At 40.8% G+C, this 24,826-nt stretch overlaps 1 protein-coding gene across 2 annotated transcripts; it reads right to left on the reverse strand.

Moving 5' to 3' along the window:
• Nucleotides 1–325: 325 nt before the first annotated feature.
• On the reverse strand, nt 326–24,759 carry LRRC42 (leucine rich repeat containing 42). 2 transcript variants are annotated; one of them, XM_036257062.1, is made up of 8 exons: nt 24,558–24,759; nt 16,124–16,610; nt 8,786–8,917; nt 7,492–7,610; nt 5,515–5,603; nt 5,231–5,344; nt 2,095–2,179; nt 326–821 (listed from the first exon to the last, which is right to left on the reverse strand). In XM_036257062.1, exons 2-8 carry the CDS (start codon nt 16,594–16,596, stop codon nt 547–549), a joined length of 1,287 nt encoding a protein of 428 aa, XP_036112955.1. In that variant the 5' UTR covers nt 16,597–16,610; nt 24,558–24,759; the 3' UTR covers nt 326–546. The 2 variants fall into 2 exon arrangements, with proteins under 2 accessions (XP_036112955.1, XP_036112956.1); XM_036257063.1 differs by lacking the exon at nt 24,558–24,759 and adding an exon at nt 23,204–23,359 and having other exon boundaries at nt 379–821.
• Nucleotides 24,760–24,826: the final 67 nt, after the last annotated feature.

Here is a 24,826-nt window from a genome sequence, read left to right on the forward strand (position 1 = left end):
ACTTTGGAGTTGGATTCAAAGGAGTATAAATTCTCATTCTGTCCCTTGTAAGCTCTGTGACCTTAAACAACTCACTTAACTTCAGGCTGAGTTTTCTTAATTCTAAATTGGAGCTAATACCTTTCTCTTCCATGGAGGACAGGGGTCGGCACATAGGAGGCATTCAATATGGTAGGTAGAATATATATATAAACACACACAATTGACCAGGACAAACTGGGGTGGTAACAAATTATGCTAAGCTGCCTTGATATTTCAAATGGCTTTTCATCCCAAACTAAAGTGTTATTTCCTGTGGCTCCAGTCCATGTTTCATAAACAGAACTTAAGGACAGCAAAAACATTTATTTGAAAAAATTACTATGTATTGAAAATATACATTAGAAATTATTACATACTTCCATTGCATTCCCCTCCCCCACCACAAAAGTAGAAATATCTGCTTGCTATGCTAATGTCATAGGTAAATTAAAACAAAGAGGAAAACATCAGCCCCCTTTCCTCACGTATTAGAGCTGGGGGGAAAGGTCAACTTCTAACTGCCAATCAATAGGAATTTAACAAGTCCCAGTCTTCCACAGCAAGACACACATATTTCTGCTTTGAAGACTGTGAAGAGTTACTTTGCTCCTTTTCTGGCTCCTCAAAACCTCTCTTCTTGTTCTTCTTTGACTCCTGGCTTGAGACAGCCTCACATTTCAACAATGGCCCATGGCAGTCTGGGGCTTTCTCCCTATAGAACTGGAGTTTCTCAGAAGAGTTTATGTGGGTATCTGCCAGGGGACACTTCACTGAGGTTTCTGTTCGAGCCTGCTTCCCATCTGTAAGAGCAACAGAAGGGAAGGGTGGTGAGTTTACTACGCTGGCATGCTAATGCCTGCCTAGGTCTAGAAAGATGATCCAAAGAAAACGACAAAGGCCCAAACAAGGTGATGTTTGTGTTAATTTTATTCCCTTTGAGTGCCCTATAAAGTAACAGTAGCATATGCACCAGCACAAGTTGAAGGCATGTACTCTGCCACTTCCTGGATAAGAGACCTTGGGCAAGTGACTTGAGATTCAATTTTACAGGGATACAAAACCTATTTCATAAGGGTGATGTGAAGACAAATGAAATAATGCACATAAAGTGCTCAGCACAATACTTGGCATATAGTAAAAGTTAAAAAAAAATGTTAGCCATCACTATTAAAAATATGGACTTGATTGCCTTCTAAGAGTCAAATTTATAGCACAACTCTAGCAAACTATACGACATTATGTTTGTGTGTTTGTTTGGTATGCCCTGGCTTCTTGTTTTGTTATCTTTATTTTTCCTTCATTTTGATTTCATCATTTAACCCCATTTTTTAAAATTATGGTAAAATATACGTAAGTAAATTTACCATTTTAACCATTTTAAAGTGTACCGTTCTGTGGCATTAAGTACATTCACAATGCTATGCTATCATGACCACCATCCAGCTCCGGAACTTTTTCATTTTGCAAAACTGAAACTCTATACTTATTAAACAATAACTCCCTACTACCCCTCTCCCAGTCCCTCACAACCACTCTCTGTCTCTATGAACCTGACTATTCTAGGAGCCTCATATAAGAAACACAGTATTTGTCTTTTTTTTGACTGGCTTATTTCACATAGCATAATGTCTTCAAGTTTCATCCAGGTTAAAGTATGTGTTAAAATTTCTTTCCTTTTTAAGGCTTAATAATATACCATGTATGTAAATAAATTTTGCTTATCTATCTACTGATGGACACTTGAGTTGCTTCTACCTTTTGGCTACACTTAATTCCTTTTTAATCTTTTGTAATCGATCTACTTTTGTGCTACTGTAAATCATTTTTGGAATAAGATGGGATATAAACACATACATAATATACATATATTTAATAAGCTTTTTTTCTGGTACTGGCGCTCAAAGCTAAGTGTGAATTTATATTGTATGCTACGTTGAGAGAACACAAGTCTTGGTAATCTAATTAAATCAGTACTATCACAATTAATTTTCCCACTTTGTGAAAACAAACTAACTGTGTTAAAGGTGCAAAAAACCTAAGGGCAAAAATTCCAAAGGGAAGGGAATTTCTCACAGAAGTGCTGAGCTGCCTTTCGAGGTTCCAAGGCTTCTCGTGGCTTCATAGCTTCCGAGGTCACACGCTCCCACTGCAGAACAATCTAAAATGTATTTGGAAAGATATGAATCTAAACAAAATCTCAAGCTTTAATCGCAAACCTTCCTTGTTCCCCTTTGTTCCCTTTCCATAAACACAAATTCCTGAGGTAATTTTACTTCAGATGATTGGTGGTAAGAGTAAGAATCAAGTCAAGCCTGGATTTTCTGTTACAATGCAGGAGCTAGTCAGAATACAAACATGTTAAATATAAGTATTTGCATGACTAAGGAAAAATCTATAAAGTTCACTCCCTATTTTCATCTCTATTCCAAGCTAGAAACTAAATATCCTTAAACTAAACACTAAAATGTAAAACCTTAGTCATTACTATTCACATATTCCTAATCTCACTCTCATGCCTTGAAATACACCATCTATAACTCAAACTCTTGTCTGTGTGCAGAATGCCCACATTTCCATATTCTCAAGAAACTTCATGATCAGCTTCCATTTTTAAAACCATTACAAACATATTTTTATTATAAGCTACTATAAATTCTTTTGGAAATTTGGCCAAGTATAAACTATACTTAGATAAATGATTATTTCACATATACCATGAGTAACAAGAACTAAACTTAATCTTTTTCACTATGGTATGCAATAAAATGATCATAAAGGAAAACATTTTCAGGACACAGAGGCAGTACAACACAGTTTAAGAATAGAATTCCAGAGTTAGCGCTACTACTTACTAGCCAGGGGACCCTTGGCAAGTGATTTAATTTCTGAGTCTCAATTTCTTCATCTGTTAAATGAGATAACATATATAAAGGGTGTAGCAGTGTCTGGCACACAAAAATCACTCAATAAATATCAGTTGTCAACCCTTCTATGATACTTTCCTGATTATGGAAAATGTGGACAGATCTAAGAAATGCCAAGATGGATTAGCTGAATCTGGTGACTCAGTGGGCAACTGGAAAAAGTGTTTCCACTAAGAAACAAGAATGTCAATAAGAGCTTGGGGGTAAGGGAGAAGAAAGTGAGTTAGATTCTGGACAATCTGAATTTGAGGTGCCAGGTGGATATTTATGGATGATCATTTAGGAATGGGTTTAGTGTGTGAGAAGGTGAAGTCATCCTTATAGGGGCAGTTAATGGCTCTAAGAACAGTTAAGATCACCAGGAGAGTGAGTGGAGGTATCAGAGAAGAGGCGAGGAATCAGCAAGAGCTAGAGGGAAAAGTGAAAAAGTTAGCGGAGAGCCAGGAAAAAGCCCAAGAGAGAAAAAGCATAGGGCAGGCGTGTTTGTATCGGTGCTGCAGAAAAGCCAATGCAGGTGAAAATGAGATCCCATGCTACCTTTAAGAGAACACCTGCTGTAGAGAAGTGGAGGCTAGACCTAGATTACAAAGGATTAATAACTGAGTAGGCAGTGAGGAGGTGGGAGAGAAAACAGAAAACAATTCACTATTCTGTTGGGGGATGAGGACCACATTAGAGTAAGAGTAGCTCAAGTATGTTTACACACAGAAATAAAACAGCCAACACAGGGTAAGACTGAAGATGCAGTGGTGGGGCTGTAGAAGGAAAAAATTATAGTAAAACAACACAGAGGAAGTTGGTGATCTTAGGGAACAGAACTGAGGGAAAAAAGAAACTAAAGGGCTTATCACTGGAATAAAGGCATCCCTGTTCCCCTTAGATAGGAGGGAAGTAGAAGACTACATTTGAAGAAATGGAGAAAATTTAAGATAGAGATAGGGAAGTAAGAAGACTCTCATTAGTTAGCCTCATTTTTTTCCTCTTTCACCTGCTGAGAATGAGGCAGGAGGAGCATGAAGTCAGACGGAAATAGTTTTAATAAGGGATCAACAAGAGACAGATAAATATTTACAGCCAAGTTCTAGGGGCCAGGCTGAAGTTGCATGACATGCAGCTGCACAGAGTCCAATCCACTTAATTCCAGGCCAAGCTGCTAAGTATTTTATTTCACCCTTACCAAGCTCTGCAAGAGAGATCCTGGTTTCTGCATTTTACAGATGAAGATAAGAGACTCAAAGTTGCCTTAAGTCATACAGCTTCTGGGTTGTCAAGCCAGGATTCCAAACCCAGGTCTCTCTAATTCCATAGCCTATGCTCTTTCCACCATGAAACCTGCTGCCAAACTACATCAAGCCTTTATATGACCATACCACACCTACCTGCCCCACTACTGGCTATGTCTAGGATTCATCCAGTGCTACAAACTGTGTCTGGCAATGCACTATGATAATTATTTCAGCACTCACTTTCTGAACCAACTTCAAAGTGCTTCTGAAACACTGACTCACCAGCACCCCTCCCTGTTTATCTATAGGGAAGTGATACTACAATCAGGCAGTTGGATAGATCCACCATCATTCATTACAGCTTGCGCCAAGGAGAAGTCAGAATGAAACAGTTTGTGGAGTCCTCTAGGTCTCCACCAAGAAACACTGGTTTAATGTGTCTGAAGGAGAAAGGCACCAGCCACAGGCAAGCTGCCATCTATTGGTGCTGTATACTTGGTTACCTTTTGATTTCCTACTTAAGTCTATACTTTACCACGTTCAGGGAGACCATCAAGACGATGAGACAAAGTAAAGCTCGGCCAAGAAGATAAAAATGGGAACACTCAGTGAGAGAAGGACAGAAAGACCTTTCCTCACTAAGGCTCTGAGATGTAAGCAATTTGTCCCCGAAAGAGGAAGAGTCAGATTTGAATCGTTATGTCAGTGTGACTTACTCTCTTTCTAGACTGCTAAAAGAATGTGCCCTTCTGAAGCTGGGTCATACTGTTTTTTTCACAGTAAGCCAGAATTCATGTATTTTCGGAGCCTTTATAAGATGGCATTTTCTCCTAGGTTCAATGAGGATGAGGCACAATCTAGTGACCAGCATCTAAATACCTTTCATTAAGTAGCTGAGTCAGTTATAGGTCATCGATGTCTCTGATTTGACATGAAAATGACAATTCAGCCAAGAAATACCAAGAGGATTAACATTTGTTCAAAGTGCTGAATAAGATACTTAGAATTAAAATGAAAGGCCATGTTAACTGTGGGGGGTTGGGGGGGAATATACAGTACCTGGTCAGCCCAGCCCTCGGTCTTGCAGTTACTGTGATCAAATTCCTTCAGAGGCACTTTGGAGTGGACAAGGCCTATGTGGGTCTGCAACTTGTGTTTGACAGCTTTGATGTCCTAGTGAGGGAAAGACAGAACAGGAAGCCCACACATCTGGTCAATTAGTACTTGCTTTCAATAGGAAATAAACACCATCATAAATACCAGCTTTTTCCAAACACCAATTAACAGAAGCAAAATATCAAATTGTGATGTGGAAAAATAAGAGAAGGGAGTGAAAGACCTACCTTGAGCCCCGTCCCAGAGATATCTAAGCAGTTTAGTTTTCTAAAAGAAAAGAGGTATCCAATTCCTGCATCTGTGATCTCAGGATTACCTAGATGTCAAAAACATAGGTAGTATTCAGTTACAGTATAACTATTGCTAAAATGCCAACAATAAGGTCAGAAAAAAGGCCAAACAATGATAAAAATATAGAATAGTGAATGAACAAACTTTTCAGAGTCAATTAAATGTAGGGATCTTATCTTTATTCTATTTGTAATATGAAGGAGCCACACACGAGATGATTCTCAGGATCCTTTATGTTCTTTCTAGGAGTTGGGGGAGAGGGGAGCAGAAAAATAAATGAACCGGGTAGTTATCCTTAGGGTTTAATTTGCAACCATATGGGAACAACATACATAAACACGTCTTAAAATGGTTCATCAGACCTTGTCATGGCCGTTTCACTTCCAAAGTAAAAAAGATTTATTTTAAAAAGGTTTTCAAAGATGCCCTGGCCAGTGTGGCTCAGTTGATTGAGCACTGTCTCACACACCAAGAGATCTCGGGTTTGATTCCCAGTCAGGGCACATGCCCAGATAGTGGGCTCAATCCCCAGGAGGGGGCATCCTCTCTCTAAAAAAATAAATAAAAACATATTTTTTTAAAAAACTAGGGAGGAATAAAAAGTTTTCAAAGGTGCTTAGACACAGAAATCATTACTACTCTAACTTGCTATATTTTCAGAAGCCTTTCTTACATATTACCTTCTCACATCAAAGAGTACTACATTTAGCACTCAGTCCTCATGGCCATGAGCACAGTGCCTGGCACACTGTAGATGCTCAAAAAATATTTGTTGAATGAAAACACTTTCCTGAGAGGAAGGCACCACATTCATTATTATCTTCATTTTACAGAAGCCAAAACCAAGGTTCAGAGAGGTTCAATAATCTGCCCAAAGGCACACAGCTGCTACTAAGAGTAGCAGAGAAAGGAGTGTCCTCTGACCTCAACCCCTGCTCCTTCTATTCTTCTGACATCATACCATTCTGCCATACATTCAATGGATGATCAGTTAAACTGTAAATGATCAACTTTCTACCACTGGTGTCAGTATCTGGTTAATCCTGAGTAAGTTACTACAATTGTGGATTCATCCAGAGTTTCATCAAGCAAATTCTGATATAAAAAAGAGACTTAGTCCTGGTCAGTTTGGCTCAGCTGTTGGAGTGTTGGCCTGTGGACCAGAGTCCCAGGTTCAGTTCCCGCTATGGGCACGTACCACAAAAACAGACCTAGATGCCCTGGCTGGTTTGGCTCAGCAGTTTGAACGTCAGCCTGCGGACCAGAGAGCCCTGGGTTCGGTTCCCGCTAAGGGCATGTACCTTGGTTGCAGTTCATCCCCGACCCCGGTTGGGGTCGTGTGGGTGGCAACCACTAGATGTTAGTCTCTCACATCAATGTCTCTCTCTCTCTCTTCCTCCCTCTCTCCCTCCCGCTCTATCTGAAGATAAATGCAAAAATGTCCTCGAGTGAGAATAAAAAAAGAGAGACCTAGATGACAGACACTATGGATCAGCAACTCAAGGAAGATAAAGATGAACCAAATGTGCCTTATAGATGCTATGAATATGATGAAAGGCTGCCCTGTCCACACACAGTGAGTGGCATGAATGAATCCATGAGGTTTTTTCTCACCATAAAAAAGTGCCAGCATGCCAGGAGAGTTATTTGACCAGGAATCAAGAGGCTCTGGCCCTGGCCAGTTTGGCTCAGCGGTTGGAGCCTCGGCCTGCGGACCAGAGTCCCAGGTTCAGTTCCCGCTAGGGGTACGTACAAAAAAAAAAAAAAAAGAAGCTCTGGCTTTCATCCTGCTCTGCTAACTTGCTGTGACACCTAGGAAAGTCCCCTCAATTTACCACCTGACGGGAAGAATTAGATGATTTCTCTGGCCATTCTTCCAACATTAATAATCTATAATTTCTAATAAAACTTACAGGATAAGTCTAATAATGTCAGATTTTCAAGGCCTCTCTTCATCACCCGAACTGGTGCTGTCATTTTCCGTACCCCGGCATCAGATAAACAATTATCCTTCAGATGGAGTTGAGTTACACTAGGGAAATAAAGTCCACAAAAAAATTAGAGAGTTTGAGAAAGTCTAGGTATAACACACTTTCACAAATTTCATGAAAAAATATAAAATATCCTCTACACCCTGCTATTTCACACTCAATGCATTTAATGGAGCTAAAGATCTTTTGGTGCTATTTCAGTAACTGAGGGTTAACTTAGGGATCAAATTGTCACGTAGTTTTAATCTCAGATGGCAGAAGGCACTAAAGGTGTATGGTAGAATGAGATAAATAGACTTCATTAAGGAGTTAAATATACCTTGTTAAATACAAAAGCTGAATTCCTGATACATGCTGTGTGGAACCCAAAAATGCTCTGAATATGTCAGGAAAGTCTGCTAAAGACCCCTATGAGAATTCTTTTGGGAAATCAAACAATCCTCTAAGTTTAACTAGCTTTAAAAATCCAGATTTTCAGATTAGGTTTTTAAGGTATATCCATAACCCTATCCATCCAGCTAACCCTACACTGGTGTAGTAATGTGCTCCACTGTCCCACACACAATAGGAAATCTATACTTTTACTAACTTCACACAAAAATACCTTTGTGCAGAGTAGTATGTAGGTGTCTGTCCTAGGAAGGCCCCAGGAAGCAGGTTAGACTCAGGTTTGTAATACTGTTATCTCTCTGGGTGTTTATAAAACCACAAGGGAATCCATTTGGCCTCCTCTCTGCTGGCCAGAATGAGATCAGTCGAATTATTTGTGAATGGTATAAACTGGGTAATTTCTTTAAATTATGGTTCTTGAAAAGGATGTATTTACTGTTTTTAATGATTGACTTTTTAAATAATTTATAGTTCATTATAAATTAAGATAAAAAATGATGACTATGGAAAATTGTGTAACTTCTCATCTCTTGCTAGAATAAACTAGGATTAGACAAATAAAGGGTAAAATCATTTTTCAACCCAGGAAGCTTCAAGTACTGCATGTTGAAATACAGTTTATTTAGAAAAATAAACTAACTGACTTACTTTCATAAGAGTTATCCAATCTATATTGCTTCTACCAAGTAAATGGAAATTGAAAGTTTATGAAAAAAAAAAAAATCAAATAAACAGGATTGGGAATAATCAGCATTCTTCAAAATTATCCTACTGGATCATTTTTTAAAAAATAAGAAAACAATTCATCTGCAAATGGAGGCAATACCTAGACAGGGCCTCATTGGTGAGATGTTCTAGAAGTTCATGCTCATCTCCAAGCTTGCAACAGGAAAGATCCAGGCAGGTCAACTCCCGGAAAGACTTAATCTCCTCAAGTTTTTCTGAAATCACCAAATATCTGTGGGGCATGGAAAACAATCAACAGTTTTTCTTCTCCTTCTTTTAAAACATTACCATTTGTGGCTTTGTGCTGTACAGTCAACATTCCATCAGGACAAAGTACTATGTAATAAGCAGGTCTCACTGATTACTATGTGGGCACTAGTTGAATTTTTTTCATTAGTAAGTGCCTTGAAAGTCTTTTTACATGACAGTGAATAAAATTTTTAAATAAATAATGAAAGTACATGAGCAAAGACGAGTCACAGGAGAAAACATCTACTTTGTTAGAAGACAGACAGATTTTGGTGGTGTTGGGAACTTGAGAATTTCCTAACTTTAGGATACTAAAAATTTTTTAATTAATCATGCATGCCTTTAAGATTGCTTTTTTTGTTGTTGTTAATCCTCACCTAAAGATATTTTTCCGTTGATTTTCAGACAGAGCAGATGGGAGGGAGGGGAGAGAGAGAAACATCTACGTGAGAGACACATCAACTGGCTGCCTCCCGCATGACCCCAAGAGGCTGGGGATTAAACCTGCAACCAGGTATGGCCCTTGACTGGGAACTGAACCCAGGACCCTTTGGTCAAGGGCCGACGCTCCAACCACTGAGCCAAACCGGTCAGGGCTTAAGAGTGCTTTTTATCTAATGCTCAATATTCAGTGGTTTGCAAACTGGAAAAGGGCCAAGACCTATGGATTCTAATCTTCACATCCAAGAACATACCAAGAGATATTTGGCAGATCACATTTTATCTTTTCTACTCAAACCCAAGTTTGAGTAGCTACCCCTCCACTGTGCCTGTTATCCTGCTAACTTTACTCAGAAAGTATGTGCAGCATGACTACTAGAAGAACTCAATAACTAGATGGTTATTAAGACAAGCCTGTGAGCACAACCACCAATTTAATTACACTGGAGCACCTTGCCAAACTGTTATCAGGAAGCATCAGGGAGGCCTCTGAAGAGGGAAAGGAGATCAAAAAGGCATTCCACATCCCAGACTGTGGCCTCCACCCTGCTTTCTAGTGGTTCATCCCTTTTAGATGATGTCAGTGAGAAAAAATGAAAAGGGATTAGGTGTAATAGAGGGAGAGGATCCTAAAAGAACAGGGAAACTAACTTGTGGCAAAAGCATGCCTTTCTCATCCACCTTCCTCATGGATGTCTAGATGTGTCCAAAGAGAGAGGGCATGCCAGGACCAGTGGGGTTATACTTAAAAGTGTTCACATCTCTATTCTGTTAGCAGGATCATGATTACCAAAAACAGGATGAAATAATCTGACAGTAAGAGGAATGTTAGATTTCTTTTTTTCCTACTTCCAACAAAAGATGGTCTGAAGCTGTCACTGGCCTGACTGCTATGTACAGATGACCTGGGGCACTGATATACCCCCTAAGCTGCTTGATGACTGAACTCAGCTGGGTACACGAATGAGCCTTATTCCTTCAGACATATTTTAACTGCACTGTAAATAAAGCTGCTGGTTTTCGCTTTACAATCACAGAGTTGAAGTGTGTTAATGAGAATCTGGGGGATTACTGACAATCAGAGAAAGAAAAACACACATCCTTTGATCAATTAATCAAAAGATTTTTAGTAATTCTGAAACACGTTATACGAGAAGGACATAACAATGTATAATATGATTAAAAAACATTACAAAAATCAAAGCTGAGAAACCAACATGCAAAGCCACAGACCTTACTAGATGTTCATCTGGAACAGTGATTTTCAATCTTTTTCATCTCATGGCACACATAAACTAATTACTAAAATTCTGCGGCTCACCAAAAATATATTTTTCCCCTTGTCAAAAAAAATAGGTATAATTTTGATTTACGAAAAAAAAAAATAGTAATTACTTATCCTTCTGCTACAAGGTAACTTTTTAAAAAATCAGGTGCCGATACCTGTATATAAGGATTTCTGGTACCAAGAATAACCCAATCAGTCATAACCTTATTATGCAACATTACCAATAAGATGCAGCTCTATTATATGACCCATATATTTACGGTTCAACACAAAATGCTATTGTGTTGGCTGTTGTCATTTTTTTATTATTTGACAATCTAAGGAAAAAGAGGTCAGTGCCCCTGACTAAATATTCAGGTATTACATGTTTTAAAATTTCTTTTTTTTTTCTTTATTGATTTTGAGAGAGAGAGGGAGAGGAGAGAGAGATAGAAACATCAATGAGAGAGAACATCAATTGGCCACCTCCTGCATGCCCTCCACTGGGGATTTGGCCCATAACCTGGGCATGTGCCCTGACCGGAAATCAAACTGGCGACCCCTTGGTGCATGGGTCTATGCTCAACCACTGAGTCACACTGGCTGGGCTTATTTAAAAATTCTTGCAGGCCCTGGCCAGTGTTTCTCAGTGGTTAGAGCATCAGCCCTCAGACCAAAGGGTCTCTGATTCAATTTCTGGTCAAGGGCACGTACATGGGTTGTAGGTTCAATCCCCAGCCTCAGTCGGGGTCGTGCAGGAGGCAACCAATCTATGTCTCTCTCACATTAATGTTTTACTCTCTCTCTCTCTCCCCTGCCCCTCCCTTCCACTCTATTTAAAAATTAATGGCAAAATATCCTCAGGTAAGGATCAACAAACAAAACACAGAAACAAAATTATTGCGGCACACCCATTGAAAAATCACTGATCTAAAACATAAAGTTCTAGGGTCTTGCTCAAAACTAGTCTTCCAATTTGCCCCTTAAAGAGTTCAGAACAGTGAGTAGAGAAGCAACAGAATCAGCACAGACATCTTTAAGCGTCAGACAGACCTGAGTTTGAATTCTAACAATCCTAATTACTTGTGTGATTGTGAGCAAGTTACTTAATTCCTCTGAGCTTCAATTTCTCCAGCCAGAAAATGGGGCTGATAATTAGTTCTTTTCAGAATTAAGGTACTCATTAAATGGTGGCTATTATAATTACTTTAGTTACATAGGGTGATATTTTAAGGAAAACATACTTGCCTCCCTGCTGCCACCACTGGGATTAAAAATCACTGGGTAATTTTAACACAGGGAGGAGAGTTTTGTAGAGTTGGAACCCAGCTGCAAAAACACTAGCCTCTTCTGGCAGGCAGCTTTGTGACTCAATCCCAAGACAGCAAGCCTCTGCACCTACCCAATTATTTTATTTTCAATGATTTTCTCACACTCTTTCCCTTTGACCTGAACCCTTTTATGCTGGTAAAACCTTTGCTGCTGCACCTTCAGCCCTGGATTAAAAATGCAAACTCAAATCTCCTGTCTTCTTCCTATTTTCCTTTGGGAATTCGATAGGAGAAAGGAAGTTTTTGATCACAGATAAAAATCTTACTCTTATATCTGAATAAGACAGCAAAGTTTGGAATTGTTGCAATAAAATATGAGCCTAAAGATTATGTTAAAATGTTTCTTATATTTTTCTGATTATAAAGATAGTACATCCTCCTCAAAGAAGAAATTAAGAAAATATGAAAAATTATAAATAAAATTAAAACCTAGTTTCAATCCCACTATCTAGATTATATTTCAGTCAGTTTCTCTTTTTTCTTTCTATATATGCAATACATATAAAAATTCTTATTTTAAAAAACAAAACTGAGATCATATACCACATGTAATTTTGATTCTTATTTTTCATTTAGTATACAATGAAAATTTCACTACATCATTTTTTTTCTTTATTGATTTTAGAAAGAGAGGAAGGGAGAGGGAGAGAGATAGAAACATCAATGAGAAAGAACATCAATTGGCTGCCTCCTGCATTCCCCCCACTGGGGATTTATCTGGCCCACAACCTGGGTATGTGCCCTGACTGGGAATCAAACTGGTGACCTTTTGGTGCATGGGTCAATGCTCAACCACTGAGCCACACCAGCTGGGCTCACTACATCATCTTAAATGTTTTTTGAATATTATCTTAATAGTTTTATATCTCATCATATGAATGTATCATTTTTTCTTAACTAATTTCCTATTGTTGGATAGTCAACTTTCAGATTTCACTATTATAACTACTACTATAATGAACACCCTTATGTAAAAATATTTGTTCCTATATATGATTATTAAATTAGAATAGATAATAAATAAAATTAATGGGCTAACAAATGGATATGGATTTTTTTTAAGGCTCTTGATATATATTGCTAAACTGCTTTCCAGAAATGCTACACTAATTTATGCATTCATCAAACATGAATAAAAGTGCTATTCTCATCCAATCTGATCACTGGAACAGTATGCAGACATCACAGGTGGATAAAAAGCATTTTCACTATTATGAGAAATACTTAAACCATAATAGTAAATAGAGGGAAAAAAACAGAATACAAGTTGTAGATTAGAGTATATCCCCAAATGTATAAAGATATATATTTGAAATGATTACCATGAATGGTGGGACTATTAATTTTTTAATATTACAGTTTTATGTATTTCACAAATAGTATGTATTGCCTTCATAAAATAATTTTAAAACAAAGTATACATCATAATTCTATTTTTCATTGTTCAAATATTTCTACAATAAATAACTTGGAATAAAAAATAAAGAAGTAAAATGTATTTCAAATGTATTAGCTGCAATGAAATATTGCCTGACTTTTTCATTTAGGCAAGGTAATTTTTCCTTTCCCCTGGCAGCAGCTCCAGGCCCAGCCACGACTGAGACCACAGCACAAAGACAGAACTTTTAGCCCCCTGCCAGTGTGACTCAGTGGATAGAGCATCAGCCCTCACACCAAATGGTCGCAGGTTCAATTCCCGGGTCTGGTCAGGGCACGTGCGGAAGGCAACCAATTGAAGTGTTTCTCTCACATTGATGTTTCTCTCTCCCCAATCCCTTTCACTCTCTCTAAAAACATCAATGGAAAAAAATATCCTTGGAGGATTATAAAAAAAAAAAAGAGCATATGAGCTTAGCTTATGCCTTCTGATATAACTTTCTCTTCTTTTATTACATGCTTTCTGTTTAGCTTTGTTTTAATGATCGTATCTCTTTCTAATTGATTTTAGAGAGAAGGAAGGAGGGAGAGAAAGAGAGAGAGGAAATACTGATTTGTTGTTCCACTTATTTATGTGTTCATTGGTTGATTTGTGTATATGCCCTGACTGGGGATCAAACCTGCAACCTTGGCATATCAGGACAATGCTCTAACCAACTGAGCTACCCAGCTAGGGGGCTTTAATGATCATAGTGACTGACTGTGCATCTTTTTTTTTTTTTTAATCCTTTCCCAAGGATATTTTCCCACTGATTTTTAGATAAAATGGAAGAGAAAAGAAACATTGATGTCAAAGAGACACACGGCCCTGGCTGGTTTGGTTCCACGATTAGAGCATTGGCCCTTGGATCAATGGGTCTCGGGTTCGATTCTGGTCAAGGGCATGTATCTCGGCTGTGGTTCGGTCCCCAGCCCTGGTTGGGGATGTGTGGGAGGCAACCAGTTGATGTGTCTCTCTCACATCAATGTTTCTCTTTCTCTCTCTCTTCCTCCCTCCCTCCCTCCCATTCTGTCTGAGGATAAATGAAAAAATATCCTCGGGTGAGGATTAAAAATAAAAAAGAGAGACACACTGATTGGCTGCTTCCTACACAACCCTGATGGGGGTCAGGTATTGAACCTGCAATCCAGGTATGTGCCCTTGACTGGAAATTGAACCCTTGACCCTTTGGTCTGCAGGCTGATACTCGGACTGCTGAGCCAAACCAGCTAGGGCTAATTGTGCATCCTAATATTAAGCTGCCTTTTACATGAGCACACAAAAGTTCATATAATGGTATACTATACAGCTATTTTAAAAATCTACAAGTATTGATGGTAAATAATTTTCAGTATATGCGAAGAAAGCAAGGTGCCCAAGAATGTAAGCAGTGTGTTGCCATTTGTATGACAAAGGGGAAAACTATATATGCATGTGGTATGTACAGAATATCTCTGGAATGATATAAAAGAAATTGATAATAGCAGTTGCTTTCAGAGAGAGGAAATAGGAGAAAGATGGTAAAGAGGCTTACATTTGCCTTTCTACATTTTTGTGTTTGCTTTAAATTCTTTTTCATGTACATTTTTAAAGTTTTTTTTAAATTAGTAGATGCTTCAAAAGTCATTTTTGAATAAAAATTTTATTTTATTTTATTATATATATTTTTTATCCTCACCTGAGGGCATTTTTCCATTTTTTGTTCAGATAGAGTGGGAGGGAGAGAGAGAGAGAGAGAAACATCGATGTGAAAGGGACACATCGAGTGGCTGCCTCCCACACGACCCAACCAGGGCCGGGGACAAACTGCAACTGAGGTATGTGCCCTTAGCAGGAACCAAATCCGGGTCTCTCTGGACCACAGGCCGAAGCTCTAACCGTTGAGCCAAATCGGCCAGGGTGGAATAAAAATTTTAAATAAATCAATAAAAGCATAAGAGCAAAGGCAAGTCACAAGAAAAATAAACCATCAGCTCTGTTAGGAAAGATAAACCTTGGTGTTAGTGTTGGGACCTTATTTGAAAATTTCCAAACTTTAGGGTACTTGAAATTTTACTCACTCATTCTTTTAAAGTTTCTTTTTATCTAATGTTCAATATCTAGTGGTTTGAAAACTAGAACAGGAGAAACCTAGTTACTAATTTTCACATCCCCAAAAGCATACCAAGAGATATGTGGCAGATCACATCTTTTTTTTTCTATTTTCTCTTACTAGAAAAGTTGAAGAGTATTTTCTACCTAACGGAGCTGCAGCAATCAACTAATCCTTGTACAGTGTTTTAAAAACAAAGCTAAGTATTGTCTGAGAGAGTTAGGGTGGAGAACAGACAGTGTTTTGTTTTGTTTTATCCTCACCCGAGGATATTTTTCCATTTTTTGTACAGATAGAGTGGGAGGGAGAGAGAGGAAGGGAGAGAGAGAGAGAAACATCGATGTGAAGGGACACATCGAGTGGCTGCCACCCGCACGACCAACCAGGGCCGGGGACAAACTGCAACCAAGGTACGTGCCCTTAGCGGGAACCGAACCCAGGTCTCTCCCGAACCGCAGGCTGACGCTCTAACCGCTGGGCCAAACTGGCCAGAGCCAGACAGTGTTTTTTCTCAAAATGTCCAGAAGTTCTAAACTGAAATGCTATTTGATGGGGGAAGCCCCCAAGCCCACTAGGCTTCAGAGCTTGACATAATTAACACACCCAATAAAACGCTCAAATATCCTAATCAGAATACCCACCTGTTCCGCAAACACAGGGAGCAAAGCACCAGACTTCCGTAGGCCTCAGTGAATTTCTGTAAAGCTCTTAGCCCTGCACCAGGCTCTGTGAATTTCTGTCTGGCTTCAGCAGCAGAGAACAGCTTTTCAGCAATCTGCTCAGGAAAGCCAATAAGGGAATCAATGTGATCAACATTGTCGGAGATGAAGCCCAGGACCAGGCTGAAGAGGGATTTGGCAGAGTACCGAAGGTTTCCCTCCCGGGTGTATGTGAAGATGAAATGATCGGTCTTCTCTTTCTGTGCAGTATCGTCTTCCCTGTTCATGCAAAGCTCCACAGAAAATCCTTTTGGAAACAGTCTGAAAGGCCTTGGCTTCTGCAGGCTACTCCTGACGCTATCCAAGGCCAGATTGACCATGTGCAGCTGCCCATTCTCTCGTACATAGATGGGCCCTGGGTCCAGGTGGTTTTCTGAGTTGAGGTAGTAAGACATTGCCTTGCTTGCGACTGTAAAAGCAAGGCACGGAGGGAAGCAAATCCAATTAAAATGCCATTTGTAACATGTAACCTCATCTTGCTGTGCCCAGAGCTTTATGAGCCTACCAGGCAGGCCCTGTGGCTGGTTTGGTAAAGAAAATGAAGCTTAGCAGTTATCTGTGAACTTTGGCACTGGAAGTTGCTTCTATTGCTTCTACCTGCCCTTTCCTACCCTCTCCCTTTTCTTGTCTATCTGGTGATCTCCTATTCATCTTTCAAAATCTAGTTCAAATGTCCTTTTAAAAATTTACCCTAAGGAAGTTTATTTGCAGAAGTGGGTAAAGAATCATCTATAAGGAAAGTCATGGCAGTAGTTGATATTAGCAAAACAATGGGAAACAACCTAAATGTCCAAAAATAGGAGTGTTATTAAATAAATTATGATATACCCATACCATGGAATGTTATGCAGCCATTAACATTGTAAAATTTTTACTGATTTTCAAGTTACAAATAGTACGTTTGGAATTTATTTGCTTTAAAAATTTTAAAAATGTATTTTTCCTTTACTGATTTTAGAGAGAGAGAGGAAGGGAGAAGGAGAGAGACAGAAACATCAACAAGAGTTACATCAAAAGACTTCCGGTCAAGATGGCGGTGTAGGTAAACGCGGTATCGCGTCCTCCCACAACCACATCAAAGTTACAACTAAACTACAGAACAACCATCATTCAAAAACGCCTGAAATCAAGCTGAATGGAAGTCCTACAACTACAGAATTAAAGCAGCAGCCACAACGAGACTGGTAGGAGGGGTGGAGAAGCAACAGGCTGGTCCCACACCTACGTGTGGCGGATAAAAATTAGGAGGATACCTCGGCTGGGAAGGTCCTCCCTAAGGACTGAGGGGGTCCCCGCCCCATACTGGGCGCCCTGCTCAGGATTCCAGTGCCAAGAAGAGAAGTCCCCATAACTTCTGGCTGGAAAAACCAGCGGGAACTGAGGCTCAGGGAGGCTAAGGCGGCTGGAGCCCCAGGCAGTTCTTCTTAAAGGGCCCGCGCATGGACTTATCGAACTCACTCCCTCTAAGCTTGGAGGGGAGGCAGCTGGAGGGGCGCCAGAGACATACAGGGAAGAACTGAGCTGTTTGGCCCTGGAGCGAGGGCTGGAGAGGGGGCTTTCTCCAGGACAGACGTGCTGTCAGAGACCTTTGTTCCTTTGGTGAGCCCTTCCCTGGGGCTGCAAACAGCCGCCATATCTGGAACTCCAGCAACCTGGCTCACACTGGTTGCCCCGCCCTAGTGATTCCCTGAGGCCCGCCCCACTCAACTTTCAGGCCCACCAGCTGTTGCCAGTTGCTTAACCATAGGACTGGCCTGTCTTGGATCCTGCTTCAGGTTTTCCTAAATTCTTTCAAACAAGCAGCATCTGGTCTCAGCTAGCCCCATACCTCTCATTAAGTAATACATAGAAACAAACAACAGGGAGGCAGCCAAAATGAGGAGACAAAGAAATAGGTCCCAAATGAAAGAACAGAACAAAACCCCAAGAAAAGAACTAAGTGAAATGGAGATAAGCAACCTAACAGATGCTGAGTTCAAAATACTGCTTATAAAGACGCTCAATGAACTTAGTGAGAACCTCAGAGAACTTAATGAGGGCCTCAAGAGCATAAAAAAGGACCAGTCAGAAATGAAGGAGGCACTAACTGAAATAAAGAATAATTTACACAGATTCAATAGTAGAATAGGTAAAGCCAAGAAGCAAACCATTGATTTGGAATATAAGGAAGCAAAAAACACCCAATTAGAACAGCAAAAAGAAAAAAGAATCCAAAAAAATGAGGATCGTGTAAGGAGCCTCTGGGACAACTTTAAGCGTGCCAACATTCGCACCTTGGGGGTGCCAGAAGGAGAAGAGAGAGAACCAGAAATCAAAAACCTGTTTGAAACAATAATGGCAGAAAACTTCCTTAACTTGGTGAAGGAAACAGACATACACGTCCAGGAAGCACAGAGAGTCCCAAACAAGATGAACATCAAGAGGCCCACACCAAGACACATCATCATCAAAATGCAAAAGGTTCAAGACAAAGAGAGAATCTTAAAAGCAGCAAGAGAAAAGCAGTTAGTTACCTACAAGGGAGTTTCCAATAGGCTGTCAGCTGATTTCTCAAAAGAAACTTTGCAGGCCGGAAGGGAGTGGCAAGAAATATTCAGAGTGATGAAAAGCAAGAACCTACAACCAAGATTATTCTATCCTGCAAAGCTGTCGTTTAGAATCGATGGCCATATAAAGAGTTTCCCAGACAAGGAAAAGCTAAAGGAGTTCATCACCACCAAACCATTATTATATGAAATGTTGAAGGGTCTTCTCAAAGAAAAAGATAAAAAATATGAACAAACAAAATGGCAATGAATACATAGCCATCAACAATTGAATCTACAAACAAAATGAACAAGCAAAACAGAAACATTTTCATAGATATAGAGAACATTTTGTTGGTTGCCAGATGGGAGGGGGATGGGGGAATGGGTGAAAATGGTGAAGGGATTAAGAAGTACAAAATGGGTGCTAGACTGACAAACCTCAAAGGGAAGGGGAATTGGGGGGTGAGAAGAAATAAACCAAAGAACTTATATCCATATATGCATAACCAATAGACACAGACAACAGTGTGGGGAAAGGCAGGAGGGGGGCAGGAGTGGGAAGGAGGGGGTCAATGGGGGAAAAATGAGGAACATCTGTAATATATTCAACAATAAAAATAAAAATTAAAAAAAAAAAAAAATATATATATATATATAAAAGAATTACATCAACTGGCTGCCTCCTGCATGCCCTCCACTGGGGATCAGGCCCACAACCTGGGCATTGGGCCCACAACCTTGGCATGTGCCCTGACAGGGGATTGAACCATTGACCTCTTGGTGCATGGGTCGATGCTCAACCATTGAGCCACACCAGCCGGGCTTATTTCTGTTTACTTTAAACCATGTTTATACATAGAACAAAACCTAGAAATAAAAAATTCTCTTGCTACTATGGCACCTTCCACACACTTCTTTTTTTTTTTTAGTCCTCACCCGAGGACATTTTTTTGATATTTTGTTCAGATAGAGTGAAAGGGGGAGAGAGAGAAACATCGATGTGAAAGGGACACATTGAGTGGCTGCCACCCACATGACCCAACCAGGGCCGGGGACAAACCACAACCGAGGTACATGCCCCTAGCGGGAACCGAACCCAGGTCTCTCCGAACTGTAGGCCGACGCTCTAACCGCTGAGCTAAACTGGCCAGGGCTTCCACACACTTCTTCGTTGTACTTAGCTCACTGTTCTGCTACTGATTTGTTTCTGGGTCTGTGTTCAGCTGGTATGAGCTCGAGAAGAGGGACCGTGTTTAATTCAACCAGACTTCCTAACAAAGTGCCCTGGCATAAAACAGGCCCTGAGCAGATATTTGCAGAACTGCAGTTTACTCATATGCTAAACCTTACACAGACCACAAGCAACAGGGTTTTTATTGGACTTACAAATGAAGACCTCCAGCACAAGAGCTAACTAAAAGCTATTCTAGCCCTTGGAAGCGTCACTTCCATTAAGGCTCTTTTAGGGCACTTTTGAGGTAAGGTGAAATATCAAAAACAGTTGGATATTTGTGATCACATGGGTAATATTTTGTGCCAGAGCACTAACTGAAATACATACTGTTTTCCTAAGGAACTGTGAGATTTCAAGATACACAAAAAATTGCCACATTAGATGAAAATGTCATTTCTACAACAATTTAAAGGGAGAAGAGAGGTGAAATTTAATATAATATAGATCAAAAAGCTGCTATTATCTCTGAAAGACTGTCCTTGACTTTTAGAGTGAACCAACCCAGCTTCTGAATCAATGCAGGGCTAGGATCTAGCTATGATGACACTTAAAAGTGTCAGCAAACAATCAAGTCAGTCATCAAAAATGCTGTCTCTGGAGATCAAACAGTTGATTCTGTTTGTGGTCATCAGTACAACCCGTGTTTCTCCCAAGGATAATTATGTGTGTATAACACATGAGAAAAGGGGGCCCTGCTTAGGCTGAGAGCCTCACCCTTTCCTGCTCATTTCCTATGCCCTACTCTGACCATGCAATACTACCCAGGTAAACTAGCTGGGCCCTTTTCCCACTGGCCTTTGACCACTTGGCTCCCTTTGGCTGGAACACCCTTCTCTGCTTCCCTGACTTAGCTAATTCCTACTCATCATTAACACCACCAGCCCTCTCCTAAGAAACTTTCCCTAACCCCTATACCATGGCATGCCTGTCTGGTTTTTCCCAAAGCACCAATGGCTCCTTCTACATAGCACTTAGCACCATGTACTACATCTGTCCTCTCACTTATGTTCCCAGAGTTGTGAGCTCTTTGAAGGCAAGGCTCTTATTTGATTCAGTTCTCTTTCCCAGGCCTAACATAGCGCCTAGTGCTGAGTAAGCCCTTAGCAGATTATTTGCTGAGATGAAGGGTGAGACCTCAAAGGGACAGGCTTAGTTAGTGCTCTGAGCTGCAGGAACTGCTGATACTGTTGCTAGGAGCCAGTGCCTCTTCCAGGCAACAGCTGCAGCTCCTCCCCCACTTGCCAGACCCTCTGCAGGTGGTAGAAGCAAAGCAGATGATGGGAGTATATTGCTACTGGCAATGGGGGGGGGGGGGTGTCTACCAAACAAGAAAAAAAACAAAAACAACTCCTGTCACAGTGCCAGCTCTTACAACTCATAGTCTTGCTAGTGTTCAGCCTGCTGCTAAGGAGATGTCTCATTCTAAGCTCTTCTTCCAATAGAAGTAAGCATCTGGCCCCTTCAACCTCAGACTTTAATCTTGATGAGGAGATAAAGCAGATCCCCTTTGGTCTTTATCCCTGTGACTGGGCATTCAGAGTCCTACTCTACCTGTACATCAGAAAGCAGACACCAGGAATGGTCCTAAAAAGGAATAACTTGATTTTAATAAAAAGGCAAATTCAATGGAAGATAACATATTATAATAGATCAGCACATTATAAGCTCCCAGGCAAAGAAATAGAGTCTGCCCATCTGTATTACCCGTAATCCTCACCCCCAAAAGTGCCTTCCACAAACTTTGGAGTAAAATGGACAAGTAGATGAATTGATGACTACTTTGGGTGAAAATCAGAAAAGTCTGATTCTATCCAGCAGAGGGCACAGCAGCTTGGGACAGGATTAAGGGCATTAACCCAGGCTGCCCCAAATCCTGGCAGCTTCTGCTTCCACGGATCATTTTCAAAAAAAGAGCACAGTTAATGGCTATGTTTTACCAATAAATTACTCATCAAATGCTAGTTCTCTTTCTAAATAATAAAAAGAGATCCAATATTTCCTAGAGTAAACCCACATCATCTGTCCAGAAACCCCAAGTTCTCTCTATTCTTCAACTATGGCAATTGAGGAACTCATCTTGGTTCAGGATATCCTGGTGACCTTTGATTTCTAATTACTGAATTTGTGCATCTTGCATTCTCCCAATAAGGAGCTTCCTGAGAATTTTTGAAGTATTATAAAATGATCTAGGAATTATAACCTTTAGTAGTTAAGCCTCTCAAGGTTAAGAACCATAAAGGCAAGAGAATTCCATACAAAGCTTCTGTACTTGGCTTTTGCTTCTGCCTGGCTGTTGTACAGGGTGGTATATTATAAATGGAACCCCTCAGGAGACATACCATGACAAAACCCCCATACAAACTGGAAAATTAAAATAATCAGTATCTGTAAGAATAACAATGTCCAGTGTAGATCTGCATTAGTTGTATTTTATATTAGATCAACAAAGTAACAGGGGCATTCTAATAGTCTCCCAGCTCCCTACAGAGAGGCAGTTTTATAACCCATACAACATTGTAGAAAAGCATCACAATAGTCTATGTTCTAGTATTTGGACACCATAAATGAACCAATACCACGAAGAATATCATTCAATCAAATGAATAAACTATAATCTCGTAATGTTAATAACTCAATTCTCTATAGCCTCTTTAAATAAGAAGCAAAATAAAAGAATTGATTTCTAAACATGTAGTTTTTTAGAACTTGAAGTCAGTTTACCAAGCAAGAAGCATGAGGATAAGGAGATGCTTTATTCTCATGTCAAGTTAGGGGTCAGGGAGGGGAGTTAGGAGGCAACAGAATTAAGATTGTAAACCGAGTCTACAGATATGTAATTTGAAGAGAAAGAACACACCTAACTTTAGTAGGTAAAGTAATTTAATAATCCCTGTAATAATAAGTCATATATGATGATAATGATAGTATGACAACTACCATTTATTAAGCAACTACCAGTTGCCAAGCACTAAGCTAGATACTATATTAAATGATCTCATGTAATCTTCAACAATCCTATAAGGTCAGAATTGCCATTTAATAGATGAAGAGGCTTAGAGAAGTAAAGTAACTTACTCAAGAAACAGAGCTAGTAAGTGGCAGAGCTAGAATTCAATCTCAAGGCTATATTACTCCAAAGTTCAGGCTCTTTCCACTGCATGATGCTGTGTCTCAAGAATAAAAATATGACATAAGCCTTAAGGATAAAAAAAAAATGTGTTAAAAATTAATCTCACCCACCTGTTTGATCCCTCTGGTATTCACTGGCTCAAGCTGGGGGGATGGAGGGACAGGGAGGAGATTTAAAAAAACAGTGGACATTTGAGGAAAGAGTGAGTGGGAACAGAGCCAGGACAAAGACCTATATTGAGGCCTCCCTTGTTCCTTCTGCCAGGGCAGAAATTACCCGTATCCACACACCAGGAAAACATCTGTCAACTCATGGCCTTCATCCCAAGACTGCAGACACCCTTGGTTAATTTGAAAATGCAGAATTCTTGGGAAAATTTCCAACATAAAACCTTGAACAGAAACTAGTTCCAAACCACAAATAACCAACTAACAAACTTGCCTTCATTGTTCTGTGTCAACCACCATTATTCAATTTTCAACTCCTCTCATTATTTCTTTTTCCTGTAACTTGCATTTTCCTACCTGCCTTCTCACCCATATCCTTTCCCCTCCCAAGCTCCAGAGGATGGTACCATACCCAGCTCCCTACTTTCCTCTAGGAACATACCGATCTCCCCCACATCTTGAGACTTACAGCTTAGTTTTTCTACCTGCTACCTTTTGAGCTTCTCACACAAAATCCAATTTCCACAGGAAAAATCCCAAACCCTCTTTCCTTCGCCCACTCTCAGCTCCTCTGCTCCCACTTCTCAAACCTTATGTCCTCTAACCCTTCCATGGCCCTTCTGAAATATGGCTTCCTGTCCCCTGGACCCAATCCCACTGCCACCAGCCTCCCTCTCCTTCCCCCGTCATTCCACCCCCACCCACTCTCATCTCCAGGCACCATCTATTCTGTCCATTACCATCTATTCGTCCCTTCCTCCCACTCTCTGGGATTCCCTCTCCTAGGATCCAAATGTCTCCATCTCTTTCCTGGTCTTCTGTCTTCAACCTTCAAAATCCTCTTCCTTCAGGCCTCACGATGCTCAACTTCACAACCCACAGCCACAACTTCTTTCTTCCCAGCCCTCAAGACCCCACCCTTTCTCCTATTTCAATCCTAGATCCTTTCCTCCTTGCACCCCTCAAAGCCCCTTCCCAGCACTGCAATTCTCCATTTCTCTAAATTCCCACGCATGCCCCTCCCTGAGTCCACCTCCAAAAATCCAGCTCCTTTCTCCCACCCCGAACCCCGATTCTCACACGCCCCCTTACCCAACCGCAGCACCACTACCTCACCCTTAGACCCATCTTCCACACTTCTATATATCCTCATCTTCACACCTTTCACCCAACCACACCCCAACCGCATCCCTCCTGGCCTTCCCCTCCCCCACTCCGCCCCTCTCTCACACCCTGCCCCCGCCCCCACTCGCGGCCCTGGGCTCTGTAAGCGGCCCTGCCCGCGGCCGCCACCTACCTGTGCCCCTGCCCGGGGCAGCGAGCTGCAGCTCCTCTGTGGCGGCTCCCTCCTCCCGCGGCGCGGCTGGGAGGGAAAGCGTCTCGGCGCCCGGGGCACAAAGCTAAGGAGGGTGGGACAGAGAAAGGATGAGATGAGGGAGGGGGCTGGGGGCGACCTAGCGCCTTGGGACCACGGGGCTGACAGGGGCGGGAGGTAGGCTGGGCAAGGCAGACGCGCGTGCGCGGGACCCGGCATGAGGGGCGGGGCTTGGATGTGGGAGAGGTGGA

Source organism: Molossus molossus, unplaced genomic scaffold (assembly GCF_014108415.1).
Source record: "Molossus molossus isolate mMolMol1 unplaced genomic scaffold, mMolMol1.p scaffold_m16_p_12, whole genome shotgun sequence".
Lineage (NCBI taxonomy): Eukaryota > Metazoa > Chordata > Mammalia > Chiroptera > Molossidae > Molossus > Molossus molossus.